This window comes from Amphiprion ocellaris, chromosome 23 (genome assembly GCF_022539595.1).
Source record: "Amphiprion ocellaris isolate individual 3 ecotype Okinawa chromosome 23, ASM2253959v1, whole genome shotgun sequence".
NCBI classification, from domain to species: Eukaryota; Metazoa; Chordata; class Actinopteri; family Pomacentridae; genus Amphiprion; species Amphiprion ocellaris.
The window spans coordinates 14833402-14848802 of record NC_072788.1 but is presented as its reverse complement, the minus strand read 5'-3'; the positions used below and the strand labels follow the sequence as shown (position 1 = coordinate 14848802).

The 15401-nt window shown below is 39.4% G+C and overlaps 1 protein-coding gene across 3 annotated transcripts in view; it reads left to right on the top strand.

The window, feature by feature from the left end:
* Positions 1-15401, top strand: part of svep1 (sushi, von Willebrand factor type A, EGF and pentraxin domain containing 1) — a 101073-nt gene that overhangs the window by 19382 nt on the left and 66290 nt on the right. For all 3 annotated transcript variants that reach the window (XM_035947446.2, XM_023268649.3, XM_035947445.2), the window contains 2 exons: positions 8266-8521; positions 9995-10171. In XM_035947446.2, coding sequence (XP_035803339.2) covers positions 8266-8521; positions 9995-10171 — 433 coding nt within the window. The remainder of the gene's footprint in view (positions 1-8265; positions 8522-9994; positions 10172-15401) is intronic.

Here is a 15401-nt window from a genome sequence, read left to right as displayed (position 1 = left end):
GTAAAATAAATTATCCAATAACCAGAACCTGTACTTTAAAATATACCATACTGTAGAAACCATGTGACAGATGAGGTTTGAATTGCAGTGGTACAGCATTCATAAAAACAGGACATCTGAGTCTGTGTCTTCCATAGTTATTCTATACCTGTAACTTATATAAATGAGATATTGAAAATGTCAAACACAAGACGTGGACAAAATACATGACATGAGGCAGATTGTTGAGTCAGTCAGACCCCACCATCGTCCAACTTGCACTCACACCGCTCCTGTTTTCCTTCCATGCTCAATCAAACCAGCTTTCCTCGTCCAATTACCCAGAAGACCGTGTACGATTGGATCACGGTCACTGGCTAAAATGTTTCTCTGAGAGCTTCGTTCCGCTAGCACAACACTGAGGCTACTGAGTGGATAATTGAATGAGCTTCTCATTTACCAGCCAAGATAGCCTTTCCCCTTGGCATCACATTGTGGAATTAGCTCCTCTCTTTCTGTCCACGTCTCCGCCTCTCTTGTCGTTCCTGGTTGAGGTGTTGAGTTTGATGAATGGTGTTGTGACAGAAGCCGTCAAGCTAACATACACAGCTTTCCAGCCTACCGTGTCTAGCAATTAACTGGATGTCCACACTCTCTCCCCAGACACGTCAGATGGCAATGCACTTCTTCGTCAAACTAGATTCAGTTTGGACCAGCTTACAAATCCACATTACACAGACTTTAGTGAAGACTTTTAAATTATTAGGTAGTGGTAAGTATGTCAGTGGTTGTCAAATTGGGAGCAATTTCCTGTAATGACTCCCTTGTTCTAGGAATAGTTCTCTATACCTAGAATTTTGCAAACTATACTCCAGACAGGTTAACAATTATCTATCTAGTGCCTGTGTAACTTCAAAAACATGCTCTGTGGTTTGGAAACCTCCATTTTCAGCACAATGATTGATGAGTGATCTCTTCTTAAAATGAACTATAATGAAATATTTTTTTGTGTGCTGCACCATACGTGCTCTGAAAATCACCAGTCCTGTGTTCTCATTACAAAAACAAATCAGTAACCAGAAAGGAGTCTTCCCATGACAGTACACGTGTGTTTGCTTTGTCTTTTGGTCTCCATAGTGCAACACTGACCAATCTGCTAGCTGCTGTCAATCAAACACAATCTGTGACAGGCCCTTTCAGACAACTTTGAGGACGCCGTTTTTCTAATAATGCAAAACTATTAATGATGCGTTGAAAACACATTTACAATGTTTTAGAGTGCAACAATGAATTACTAAATGTGACAGCTGAAAGTGAGAATTGTCAAACTGACTGGATCATGAAAGTTTTAGGATTAAAAAATTAGATAACTCTGATCTGTAGTCTGTGCTTCTGATGCACAGACTCACAAATCGTTCACTTTAAAACCAGTTTTGTTATAAAATACGGCCATGAATTTTGCTTAAGCCTACATACTCTGCTGACTATGTTGAGAGTATTGTAAATAATGGACACACCATGCACTGACACCTTTTTTCAATTATCCCAAATATATTTTTCTGTTACATTCGATTAAAAAGTTCACTGACAGATATCAGACGACATATATCTGCAATAAGCCACTATTGGCTGATATTGGTCAGGTTTTATTACTTGGAACTGGTGCTTGAATATATTTGTTGTTTGGCTTTGTTTTGTTACAGCCGACCTTTGTTGTGTGAACAAGCAGTCAGTGCAGTGACAGGTGATACAAACAGACACTGTGCAAAATAGTTTACTGCTACTGTCATTTATGCAGAGTGTCATTGTGACAAGAATCTTGGTTTGTGTGTCTACTGTGGTAGTAAAGACATGGGATGAAGTTGTTTTTACTGCTATAATGGAGAAGTAATTTACAATTAAAACCAATATAAAAGATGGCTGCAGACCATCTTGCAAAGCATAGCATACATTTTTAGACAGTTCATCACAGGGACCAGTTCCTTGCCTTTATTTTTCTGACAGGTTGTAATAGTTTTTTGTCATAGTACAAGTGAGAGCATGGACAGAATTGTCGACCTTTTTAACACAGTGACGGTGGTTTATTTTTTTTACCAATGCCTTCGAGGTAAGCTCTTTTTGGAAACCAATTTGAAGTTATGAGTTGTTTTTGAAGGCCCCAGCATCTGAGAATTTAAAAACCTGATTTAGTAGTGATGATTATGTAAGCTTGCCAAAACAGATGCAATGAATTTTATGAGGCTGCTGTATCTCGGGAAAGTTTCAAGTTTCTGCAGGACAGGCAGGCTGAGAGGTAGGAAATCAATCTGAAAACTGTACTACTGTACTTGATTTGCAGTACAGTGACTAAGACATGAAAAGGCACCTTTATGTCTATTCACAGTTGGGTGGCCTTTGCGAAAACCCTCATTGTATTAGTCTCATTGCTACCCACTGATCAAAACAAGAGCATGGAAAGTTTTGTGAAAGAGCCAGTGAAATCGAGATGATATGGCATGAAGCAGTATGTGAAAGGAATGGAACAAATTTAATCAAAGTGTGCATGCTTTGCATGTCAAAACATTTCAGGATCCATTGGCCTTAAAATACGATCCACAGTTAAAAGTTAAGAAGCTTTTGAATCACAATCTGAGAAAGTAGATCTCAAAGCACTGAGTATTTCTGTGAGGTATGCCATTTGCGTGAAATAAAAACTAAATGTTTGTAAGGCAAAAGATTGATTCAACCAGGAACTTTGCAGGTTGCCTCTGAAATATCCAAAGTATGTGTCCCTGAGATGTTCCTCAATAATACCAAAGTTGAGTCTAGTGTCTGTAATTGTATGTATGTGTGCATGTTGCTCTGTTGGGCCCCTGCAGAGTTGTTGTTGTTATTCTCACCACCCAGGCCAAGAGCAGATAGCCTGTCAAAACAAGCGGTCAAACTTCCGACCGATGGGGAGAGAGCTCTCCGAACGGATGCAGTTGGGTTGCTTGTTTTTATCCTCTGGAATGCCTGCAAATAAAATCTTTGTTTTTGGAAGGTGGATCTCAGGGAAGTAAAATACCATACAAGATAATAACATGTAGACTCACAGATTGAGGGGCATTTGTCATTCTTTGTCAGTGACTCAAGAACCACCATGCACCCTGTAAAACCTTCAGTGTTATCAGCCAACATATTTGAGCAGTATTTAAAAGATTACATATTGCAAGTGTGCATTCCTTTTTTGTATGTAGTGATGAACCAAATTAAAGATAAACTTGGCAGTCAGTAATAAAAAAAAACACATTAAACCAGTCCTTCTATTCCCTTTTCTGTTGCTTTTTCCATGGGGTGCCCTCTGTTGCAAAAGGAGAAAGACGTAAATCATTAACAAGCTTTACTCAGAGCCTCAGAGCCAGGTGGGCTCACGCTCTGATCAAAGTCACAGGAGGGGCTGACGAGAGGACATGAGCATGGTGGTGATGGGGGGTCCTCATTTAGCATTCAGGATAGCTGCCATGCATATGTAAGCCTTTGATTAACAGCTGGGGTGCCTTGGCATCATCGTTAGCCCCTCAAGGTGTGGAAAGGTTTCTCGGTCTCTTCTGCCAAATGCATCAAGGTGCTTGCTTTTGAAGTTCTCATCGTACAAGCATCTGTTTGGAGTCTATCAGTGTAAGAATCCAGTTTCTCACCAGGGTTTATTTATAGGATTTATTTAAATCACTGGTTTGGAAAATGAGCTGCCTTTGAGAGCGGTATGACCCATATGTTTGAGTTGTGATAGGCAGTTCAGTGTTGTATACAATTCCAAGCTCTGAATCTAATATGTCTTCATCCATTCTCTCCTTTATTGCTTTAACTCCACCCAGCTGTTAAGGTTGGTCAGTCAGTTCACTACCAGAACCACTGGTCTAGAGTGAAATATTTCACCAGTTACCAGATGGATTGCTACAATATTTTATAAAGACATATATTGTCCCCAGTGGCCTCCTGTTATTATCCTGACTGTTCTTTCCACTAGACATGTCAAACTTACCAGATGATAAATCATAATAATAATGATTCTTTCCCTGTAGCATAACAGGTCAACGTGCCTGTTTATTCAATGATTTGTCTTGACAAATACTTGATTGATTGACACAAAATATCCCCAGGTGATGTGTCCTACGGACTACTATGGACAGAGTGATGCCTGGACTTTGTCTTGTGCCTCCACATTGTTACCGTTGCTGGTTTTTACTGACATAATGATACAACTATTGGATTTATCACAATGAAATTTGATATACACATTGAATGTCCCAAGATGATGATTTGTGATTCATCAAGTATTGTCGTCTGTTCAACATTTCATTTTGTGTAATGCTTTGGTCTATGACTAAATAACAGCAACTTAACTGCTATGTAATTTTCTGGAAATGTTTGCATGTTAGTTCTTTGGATGTCAATATGCTAGCTTTTCCTATTCTTTATTAGTGTCCTTTTCGTTATTATTTTAATAATGAAATTTAAGTAAGCCTGAAAGCTGGAGATTAATTGAGAGATTAGATTCTGATTCCATACTATACAGCCTCAGTCAGTATGACCCTCACAGCACTGTGACAGAACAGTGTCTGTGGATGTGTGTAACCTTTCCTTGTCTCTTTGTGAGAGACTTCACTTGTGTTTGTGCATCAGGATTCATCTCTAACCGTTAACATTCAGACTCCACAAATAGGACCAACAAAGGCTGAACAGACATCAGCTTCACAGACAAATTGTGTTGACTGCATCTTTCTGACCATTTTCTCGTGCACACTTGCACACACTTGTTCAGCCTGGGGATTTCGATTTGTTTCTCACTGCATATATTATTGATGTAAAAACAAGTTGTTGCAGCAGTCCCTTTCTTTTTTCATCTGCCTTCACATGAGATAACGAGAGGTGATACAAATAAATAAATCTATCTTTAGAGAAAAAAAATTCTGCAAAGTATCTATCTATCTATCTATCTATCTATCTATCTATCTATCTATCTATCTATCTATCTATCTATCTATCTATCTATCTATCTATCTATCTATCTATCTATCTATCTATCTATCTATCTATCTATCTATCTATCTATCTATCTATCTATCTATCTATCTATCTATATCTGTACAAACATACATACATGCAAACATACATACAAACATACATACACAATCTGATTTCAAAATCACTGTGTGTGTTTGAGAATATGGTGGAATATATAAAAAAAAATGTCACCAGCTGCACATATGGGCTGCTCATCACTCTCATGCTTCCTGCCAAAGTTCGAGGCGTTTTGGAACAGAGATAGATTCACTGCTCTCACCACTAATCCCTCCAGGCCTGCTGGTCCTTGCACTATCACCACTGCTTTGACAGATATCACTGGCCCCTAAACCAGATACATTTAAACTGTCCCATTGCTGCCTGCTTATTATCTCTTCTTTGGAGCTATGCCGGCATTAAAGGGTGAGCCAAGTGCATCATTGAAGAAATGCATGGGATGCACAACATAGAGAAGCCTCAAGCTGACATTTAGCTGCTTAAGGTGTGTCAAAAGCATGTACAATATGAGATAAGTAGCTAGCATAGGTTATGTGACACTATTTATTCCCATCTGCTGCCTTTGACCTATCCTATTTATGAAGTCTACAATTAGATGAGAATACTTGGTCAGACTTTTTTAATACAGCTCTTGTAAATGTCTTCATTCTGAAATTTAGCACAGTTAAGACTAAAGCAAATGATCTCATCCCACTGTTTTATGTTGGTTTTTACATGGTTTAAGAAAGATTAGCTTTTTAAAAACTGAGGCTAGACAATAAATGACTTGTATTTGCCATAATTTTTACAACTCGCTGGCTTAGACTCAAACACATCTATTAAACTTTGAAGCTAATATTCCAGTTTTCTGCTCTTTCTCTTTCCTTATCTCTCTTTCATATAGAATAATTGTTTTAATATTATGTCCTGTTTTATCTCTTGATGTATCAGGGGAAATATGTTTTCATGAGGAAAAACAGCTGCAACTTAGATATGAATTATGACTTTAATATCAATCTGGAGCTTGTTTTAATCGCTTCTCTCTTCTCTTTTGTTTGCGAAGAATTTATGAATACTGTTTACCTATACACAAACAAACAAAATGTGTTTACTTACCAGCTGTCACCCCTGGTAGCATGTGGGATTGTGCTTATTAATTTAGTACAACATTTGCATCATTATTTGCTGCTCTTTCTGCTGTATGCCTTGAATGATAAGGTGCATGCAGAGAGTTACTGTAAAGGGCAGCGCCTTCCCACACACTAGCTCCTGTGGTCGCCTTTATGTTAATACTCTGACCTAAAATATGTGGAGGCTATTCGCGAGGGTATTATTAGTGGGTATGCATGCGTATGCTCCATTTGGTGGCATCTCCAACGTCGCTAACACCAGCCACTGACTCAAGGCTAACGCAAAAACCACCGTAGCCCTACACCACTCTGAGCAGACGCTAATAAAAGACGTAAATGTACCGACTAATGCACATATGGATTTTTTTTTTTTTTTTTTTGTGTTCTGGCAAGAGAAGACCTTAAATGTTAACACTTAGAGAGAAACATCACTGTACTGAGAGCTGGTGGGAGCTAAGGAGGAGCATGGAGGGTGGCAGCCTGACAGGGTGCACTGACAGCTGGGAGTGGGCGTAGTCAGCCTCCCTGGACTGACAACCAGAGCAGCAGGCATCCTGGAGCTTTGAGAATCAGAGAAACTAGTCTCTCCCTCTCGTCTATTCTCTCTCCATCCTCCTTTTCTTCCCTCATTCCCTCGCTTCATGGGCTCTGTAATTACACCGCTCCTGCCAGAGCTGCTTGAAGTTTAGCCAATTAGACAATAAAGACCAGAGCTTTCTCTCCTGCTCTCTTTCCCTCCCTCGACGGTCACACCCTTGCGTGTCTCCTCTTTCTTCACCTCTAATGTTTTACAGTCTGTCATGTGTAGCAATTATGCCCTGTTTGGACTTAGAATACAGAAAGTGCTCCTCCTAACAAACTTCCTTTGTTTCCCTCCCATCTTTTTAATTCTTTGTGATATGCCCATGACCTTTTCTGCCTTTTAGTGAATAAGTAAGTGGATATCTGTCAGATTAACTTCATCTTGGCTCCCTCAGTTTCTTTCATTCTCTTCTCTCTCTACCTTATTGTTCCAGCTTCTATTGTTCCCTGGGGTTTTTGCACATACCCCCTTAACCTAATTTAAAACACCCTCTCAACAAACCCAGATTCTTTCAGCTTGACCTCCACAGCAAAGCTAGCATATATTATCCTGTTGGATATTTTTTTTTGTTTCACTCTAGAAAATAAAGATATGTTTCTCTGACTTTAATGTCCTGTCTAATTGTATGTGGTGGATTGTAAACGGTGGCTAAAGTTAGTTTGGGAACTGTAGATGGTGTCTGGGGCGGACACAGCAGCTCGGTTGCCCAGTGTTCTCTGGTGGTTTTAGACCACTGGCAAGCAGCTGCGCAGTCTGTAGGAGAAATAATTACAATTGTAGAGCTTTCTCCCTTTTTTTGTCCCTCCTCCTCATCCTGCCCTTGTTGCCTGTCTTGCTGATGTAGGGTTTTTAGGAACCCTAGAATTGAGGGTTGTTTTTAGTGGTCATGTGTGACGTTCTTCGTTATTCAATTTAGTCGTGTCACTAAAGCGGAGCTCTGTTGGTAGTATGCTGGCATGCATAACAATGTGTGGGATGTGTGTATTTGAATGGTCAACTTTTAACAGTAGCAGCATGACTACATTAACAAATGCACATTGTGTCTCACTTGTCAACATAAATCTTTAGGTTTTAGTAAGTGTACTGTTTTTTAAAAGTATGACTTATTGGGAGATTTACTTTCTTACAGAGAGTTAGATGAGAGGATTAGCACCACTGTCAGATCTGCCCGTTTGATACGAAGTAACACGGTTTAGTTCAACATTCAGACTAGATACAAGGGCAAAGTGCTAACCTGGCATTCTCTAGAGGTAACAAAGCCCACACTTCAGCAGCTATAAGCTAACTTATTGAAGTATTAATTGTTGTTTCTTCATTTTGAATAAAATAATTGATAATTTCTGATTTTATGTAAGTTATATGTCAGACTTCAGCAAATCTCTATACCTGGCCAAATTATAATCAGACATAAAAGCTCCAAGTTCCTCTGAAATTTTAACCAACATGAAACAATGAAACAAGGCAGTTTAAATTGGTGTTAAAATATTGAAATGTTGAATTTCTAAACATGAACACTGAGTCCTGATAAGCGTATATCTTTTTCTGTAACAGCAAATCCTTCGTCACTCCCGTGGTAATGCCACCAAGGTCATTTTCCTCATCACTGATGGCTACTCTAATGGTGGAGACCCTCGCCCAGTGGCAGCAGCCCTGAGGGAACGTGGCGTTGAGATCTTCACATTGGGCATCTGGCAGGGAAACATCAGGGAGCTCCACGACATGGCCTCAAACCCCAAGGACCAGCACTGCTACCTGGTGCACAACTTTGCAGAGTTTGAGGCTCTGGCTCGTCGCGCTCTGCATGAAGGTAAAAGCGATAGATGTAAATTGCTCAAGCTGATGTGCTGTTATTTTGTTTCATACATGCAGTAGCAGCTTTAAAAAAAAAAAAAAAACTTGTGAAGAGAATCTCAGCTTTTCAGAGGTGATGTTAACTCAATTCAAAGAAACATCTGTGATCTCACTTCACAGCTATTAAGACACGTCACGTTTTAAAACTTTCCCACTTACCTCTTTAGTTGCATGAGAGTGAGTAACATCAGGCTCTATGTTTTGGTAAATAGACGTTGAAGGTACCATGGTTTCTCTGTGTCTTTGAAGCCTTGGTGCTTCCATCATCACCAATTGACCTGCAGCGATATTTCTTAAATGAAGGTTTTGACCCTGTTGAGATTCATTGCTTACATTAAAGGAGGCAGATAATGTTTTGCATAGAATCTGACAACATCCATTTCACATGGTTACGTCTGCGTTGAAGTGCCAGCAGCCATTTGACCTCACTTCCACACAGATTATACTTTTCCCACGCTTGATGGAGACTTCCCACAATTTGGTGAAAGGAGAGATTCAGTCATGGCTTTTAAACTTAAAATATCACCATAAAATATCACAGTTGAGTGCAGTGCTGAGTATATAGTGAGCTGTAAATCGTGTATATTCACTGACAGGCTCTATATGTTCATGCTCACATACAGACTGTGTCTGGACATCCAGATGTAGATGGAGTAGTAGAGGTCAGTAAAATGGACAAGGATAAGGCTACAAGAATGAAAGCCAATGCACACCATACTATCAGCTTCATCTCCGGTCGGTCTCTCACATTCTGTCTTGAAGTCTGCACAGCATCACTGCCAATAATAGCCTTAAAGCACAGACTCAGGTTTTCAGACATGGAGCCACAGATTGAACTCTTGCTTTACAATGGCCAGTTTACACAAGTTATGACTGGGACATTGTGTCCCTCTTTGTCATCCTGTAGTTGAATTAATAAAGGTCGATTTTTGTAGAGTAAAAGTAAAGTAAAACTACACTTTCAATTTCATTCATTTACTTTCTTCTTTTGTGAATCGTTCAATCTGGAGCAGTTTTTAAGTGATTTGGTGGTGGCATTCTGGCTGGCGATTTTGATTTATGAATTTCTGTCTGCATTTCTGTGGTTGAGGTGCCTCTGTGTCTCTGAAGAAAAGTCTACTGTCAGACAGATGTGTTGTGGCTTGCAAAAAATATTGTACTAAATATTACAGGTGTTGCTGGACTTTTTACTCTTCAAGACTTCCTCCCTTTATTATATTTTGTTAAAATAAAGCTGTTGTAGACGAAACTGTGCCAGACAAACCCATCTTAAGCATTTTTGGCTTTCTGCACTGTTATACATGACCTCTCAAATGATGGTGCCATGCATGACAACTAACTTGACAGTTTGAATAGTCTCATTTCCAGGTGGTGTAATTTGATCTTGCTGCAACTTGCACTTCTCTACATGTTTGTTTGCCACCCTCAGACCTCCCTACAGGTAGCTACATCCAGGAGGATCTGTCACGCTGCTCATCTCTGTGTGAAGTGGGAAAGGACTGCTGTGACCTGATGGCCAGCTGTAAGTGTGGCACACACACCGGACAATATGACTGCATCTGTGAGAAGGGATACTACGGCAAGGGCCTCCAGCACGAGTGCACAGGTAGGACATTTCATCACCCTCACCTCAATCCCCTACATCAGCACACTCACACTTTGTGAGTGATTGTTTTCCCTTCTTAGTCACTGTGTTAAAAATCCCGTCCTTATCAACTTGCCTCTAATTAACAGTTGTAGGTACTTTCAGAAAAGAGCGATGTTGCATAAATACACTGGAAATTCCAGTGAATATGCCAAAGTGGTTAAATTTTAGCTATAAATCACTCATATTAGTAGTTATTCTGTGCCAAACACTGATGCCAATTCATTCCTCTTGTAACTGTGAGGCCTGCCAGAGATAAATCAAGACCAAACTGCTTGTAAGCTAAGCAGCTGGGTAGTTTTTATGTATGTGTATATTCCTTTTTATATGATCCTCTGGAAGTGTATGAGTATAAAGAGTCTGACATTTTGTACAATATCACATAAATTCATACAAAAGATGATTCGACAAAGGTGCTACAGGGTGTTGCTATCACTGTCTATGCCACAAATGTCCAACCACTCATTAATTGCCTACACTGAAACAACCCCTAGCTGGAGACTTTGCTGTACTAAAACAACATTTTTGTGCCTTTTCAATTGACATTTAGAGGTCTTTATTTGTTCCTTAGTCCTCCACATCAGGTTTATGGCCTCAGGGTGCTGCTGAGCTCACTATGGCTGGATGTTAAATAAGCAGCCTGTCCACTTAGCGCAGTGTAAGCTGTCCACAGGACAGATCACTATCAACAAACCCAGTAATGTGCCGTAGGGGCGGAGAACTTAGACAGCTATGTGTTTATGTGTAATCTAGACCTCAATGGCCTTCTCTCACCTTTGACTCTCAGACTCTCAGTAGGACATATCCCATCCTGCTCTCCACACTCAGTTTCCGCCTTTAAAGCACATCTTGTACATCCATTTCTTTGGTCTGTGCTTGCACCAAAAATGCTGCCGTCATTTTAAAACTAACTGCCTTTTTCTGTGGCTCTTATTGCTTCACCTCCCACTTCTGTTTCATTCATATCCATTTGAGAACCAAAAAAACTGTTTCATCTGTTGCCAGAATGCTCTGGCTTTTACCCTTGTGTTCCTTTCTACTGGTCATTTTAAAGTTTGGTCTCTGAGACTTTTAGATAAGAGAGGCAATGAAAGTTGCATTCGTTTATGTGTCAGTATGTTTGTAACAGTCTGTCTCAGATGTCAAACATCTTTCTTTTCTTGAATTACTAAGATCCATAAAGTGTGGGTTACAGAGTTTCAACTCAAAATGCAGCATTATACTTTAGGCCGATACACAGTAATGGCAGTGAGTCTGTGTGTATGTCTATTATGCTTGAGTAACTGAAACTTCAAAACTAGTAAAAAAAAAACCCTAAACTCTTATCATTTTAGCATTTGTAATTTTCTTTTGTCGCTGGTTAAAATCTCTTAGGGGAATGCCAGAAATGACTCCAAATTGGTAAAACCCTGAGTTCAAGCTGAAATTGTAGAGAAGTTGAAAATAATAAATTCTACTTTGTTTTATGACAACAATAAACAGGCTAAAGTGCTGGAAGGCGTAACAAGGGCAAAATAAGTGATGTAGGAGGGCTTTCCCTCTTTATCTTTCCTTCTACTTAAACACAAACATTTACCTTTCCTATCATCTTTCCTGAAGTCTTGTCAGCGTCTCCAACAAATATATTCTTAGGTAATGTGATTTAATCAACTCCATGTTGTGAAAACAATGGAATCTTTATTTTTTCAATTAATATTCAAGGTCTTGTCAAACAGTTCTTTCTGGTTTCCACACCATCACTTAGTGGGATGACTTTTACAATCAGAAATATTAGAAATTATCTCTTAAATTAGATTATGAGATGAGAAGAGATGAATCTCCAATGATTCTCAGATAAATGTTGGAAATATTCTTGCTGAGTAGAAGCGTTTAGGCAGCAGCTCTATATGTGGGGAAACCCTTAACCCTCTTTAGTTCCTGGAGCAGGTCCCGCTGCACAACTCATGGCAATGCATTAATTTTGTTTTGCTTGAGTGCTTTCATTGCTTAAAATCAATCCAACACTGCAGACAATCAAATGAAAACACTTGCCAGCAGCCTGTATAATGACACGTTAATTTATCTTCTAAATGTTCATTCTTCGGTCAGTTAAATCTCCTAATTTACACAGTGTAATGTTGCAATTTGATGCAGGTGGTCTGTGTTGTTTAAGCGTAAGGTTAGGGGTTGATACATTGTTTTTACTGAATATGCAATCCATAAACTCACAGAGGATCACAAAGCCTGTGATTGTTGGAGAGCAGAGCAGCTAACAGATGCACTGGCAGGTCTGTGTGTCTGTGTTTACAGAAAGTAACTGCTGCGTTCAGCGTCAGTCATTTAGACAGCTCAGCATTCGTGCAGAGGAGACAGGTGGGAGGGATTGAGCAACTAAGAAGAAAATCAACCCTGAGTACTTTGCCTAGAGGAAACAATCACAGAAATCTGGAGAACGATCACCGTTAATAATGGGAAACAATGGGTAATAATCCTGACTGTGTTTGCCCTTTGGGTCTTCCTCTCTGCCCACATGTTTGCAATCCAGAATTATATAACTGGCAGAGAAAGAAGAAAAAGAGTGACAGGGAAGTTTAGATAAGTCAGATTGGTGTTTAAATGGCAGTAAAAGAAAACGAGAGCAACAGGAGGAGGATTTCCAAAGTGAAAGCCAAAGTAAAGGGCATCAGGGTCATCGTGCCAAAACGCGCGCCTCACTAATTCTCATCAGATGTTGTCGAGACTGGAGCCCCACTCTGCTTATTAATCCGTTTTAATGGTTTAATTAATACCAGAGAGCAGACTTAAGAGTTGGCTTAGCCGGCGTGAGGACGGAAGGACACAGCGAGGCGCTGCAACCGCAGCTAAGGAGTGCTTCCTCTGTCTGTCTCTTACTTGTTCATATAACAAGATTTCATGGGAGAGGAGTGGGTTTTTTGTTGTTGTGGACACTTGATTGTCTAAGAGTCGTCATTCTCATGCTACAGAGCTGACATGTACCCACAGCCTGCCGGCCCAGGCAGAAATATGTGTCACTGCAGTTGCTGTTGTGGATACATTGGCAAGCTGAGGCACTATTAACTGTGTGCATCTGAGTTTTGGTTTTGTCAACTGGTGTGAAACACCCTCATATATGGTTTTGAACACTACATTTATTGAAAGTTTTATTTTCTAATAACCTACAAGGCTTTTTTGGTGTTGTGGTGGCTCCAAAACAAATTAGGTTTGCAGTGAGAGGAGTACGTAACCAAGAAACATACAAGTAAACTTGACAAGCGCCTGCTGTTTGTAGAAAAATCCAGCGTCTCTCTTTAATATTCTGTTGCTTTAACCTTAATGGGCTTGGCTGAACTGTAGGTGTTGCATGAATTATGGGTACAACATGTGCTATAGCCATGCCAGGTCTCTTGAGTGGCAGACAGACGCAACTGTAGACTGCAGTGCTACTGCCAGAGTTAGACGTTGCTCTGGTTTGCAAAAGCTCAGTGTGGCCTCAGATGGGTTTGTTGTCTAGACTATGAGTTTGCATAGGTTTTATGCTTTTTGGACCTTCTTTTCTCACATTTAATAGTCTTTGACACATCTGAAAGCAATATGAGTGAACTTGAGGCCTGTCAGTGGATTACTATTATCATTGGCTGAGGGACTCTGTTGGAAACACTATCCAAATCCCTACAGTGCACAGCAGTGTTGTTTATGAATCTGTCGACAGCCAAAGGAAACAGTCTCTTCCACAAAACATGACTGGAATCCCAGCAGATAGAAACGGATGATGAACCCAGTTCCTGTATAGTTCGGTTTACTCTGACCGGCAAAACAGGACATCGTTGTCGCTCTTCAAATACCAGTCCTCAGTCTTCAATATCTGTATCACGGAGGATCACCAAAGGAATGGGGAAGTGGATAAATTGAGTAAGAGGCTGAGAGAAGAGGGGGTGCAGAAGGGTAACATGTTTTCCTCCTGTCACACATTCTGGCTTATCAGCCTCTTCTGTAGCCTAAGAGAATGACAGGAGCTCTGGACTGTGTTAATGTGGTGTCAGCAGAGCCTTTGTTCTGCTCAGGATAGCTCTGCTGGAGATGACTGGAAGAGTGGGAGAATAAATGAGAGCAGAAGACAGCTTGGAAGCACGAAAGACCAAAATAAAAAGAAATAAATATTTGAAGATTGATCTATGAACATAAAATGTGTGCTTGGGTGATTTAATTAAAATATGATCTTTGATTTCCAAATCATGTTAAGTATGCTCACATTTTATTTTTTTTAATCTGCTATAGTGTATACCCTTTGCTTTGCTCCTAAAATAAGTTTAAAAAAATGCAATCTATTATGATCTGCTTAAATATTGATTTATATTAATAAGCAATTGCTGTTCTCTTTGTTAACACAAAATAAAGAGAAAACTAACAGGCACTGCTGAGTAAGAGGGAATAAATAATTGTAAAATTGTGGTTGAAGAAGAAGAGGACTTTATAATGTAACTGCCTTACAATTGCATCGCCCGATATACACATAACTTTAAAATATGAACTTAATATGTCAGGTTTAGAATTTATTACAGAGTTGTTTCTATCTAGGTTGCATTTAACTTGTTTAGATGAATTTAATTTATGACAATCCTGTGAGATACTGTTGATTGGTTCGTCTGCATTGCACTTACATCCTTCCTCATATAGGTAAAAGGCACAGAATTTTCCAAATAAACTGAGAGAAAACATGGAATCAATAAACTGTTGAAATGCTATTTTTTAGGCCTAATAGTGAAAAAAGCTTATTTCAGCTGTGAACTGTATTGTGGCTACTAAATAGACTTACAATAGTTAACATTTTGGTCAACAGAAAATCTTAATTTGGAGTGACCTCAGAGTGGGATGACAACTGACTGATTGGTAATAACTTTAAAATATGTTGCAAAGCGGTAGAAAAATCTAGCAAGTGGACTTTAAGTTAAGATTTGTGTGTTTGTCAAACTATTTCAAATGTCAAAGTTGACTTTTCAGGGTTACTCTTTTGTTTATCACTGTTCCATTTCTCTTTATGACAGAAACATGAAAACAATTAGAAGACTGTGTTCCACTGAAACATTTCTAGTATTTTATTTACTGATGGATGTTTGTGATTTGGAAATGAGGAAATATATTTAGATAGCTTACCCCTTTTAAGATGGTTATCTAAGATATGAACTGTTGACTGGAATGCTGTGAGTGTAGCAAA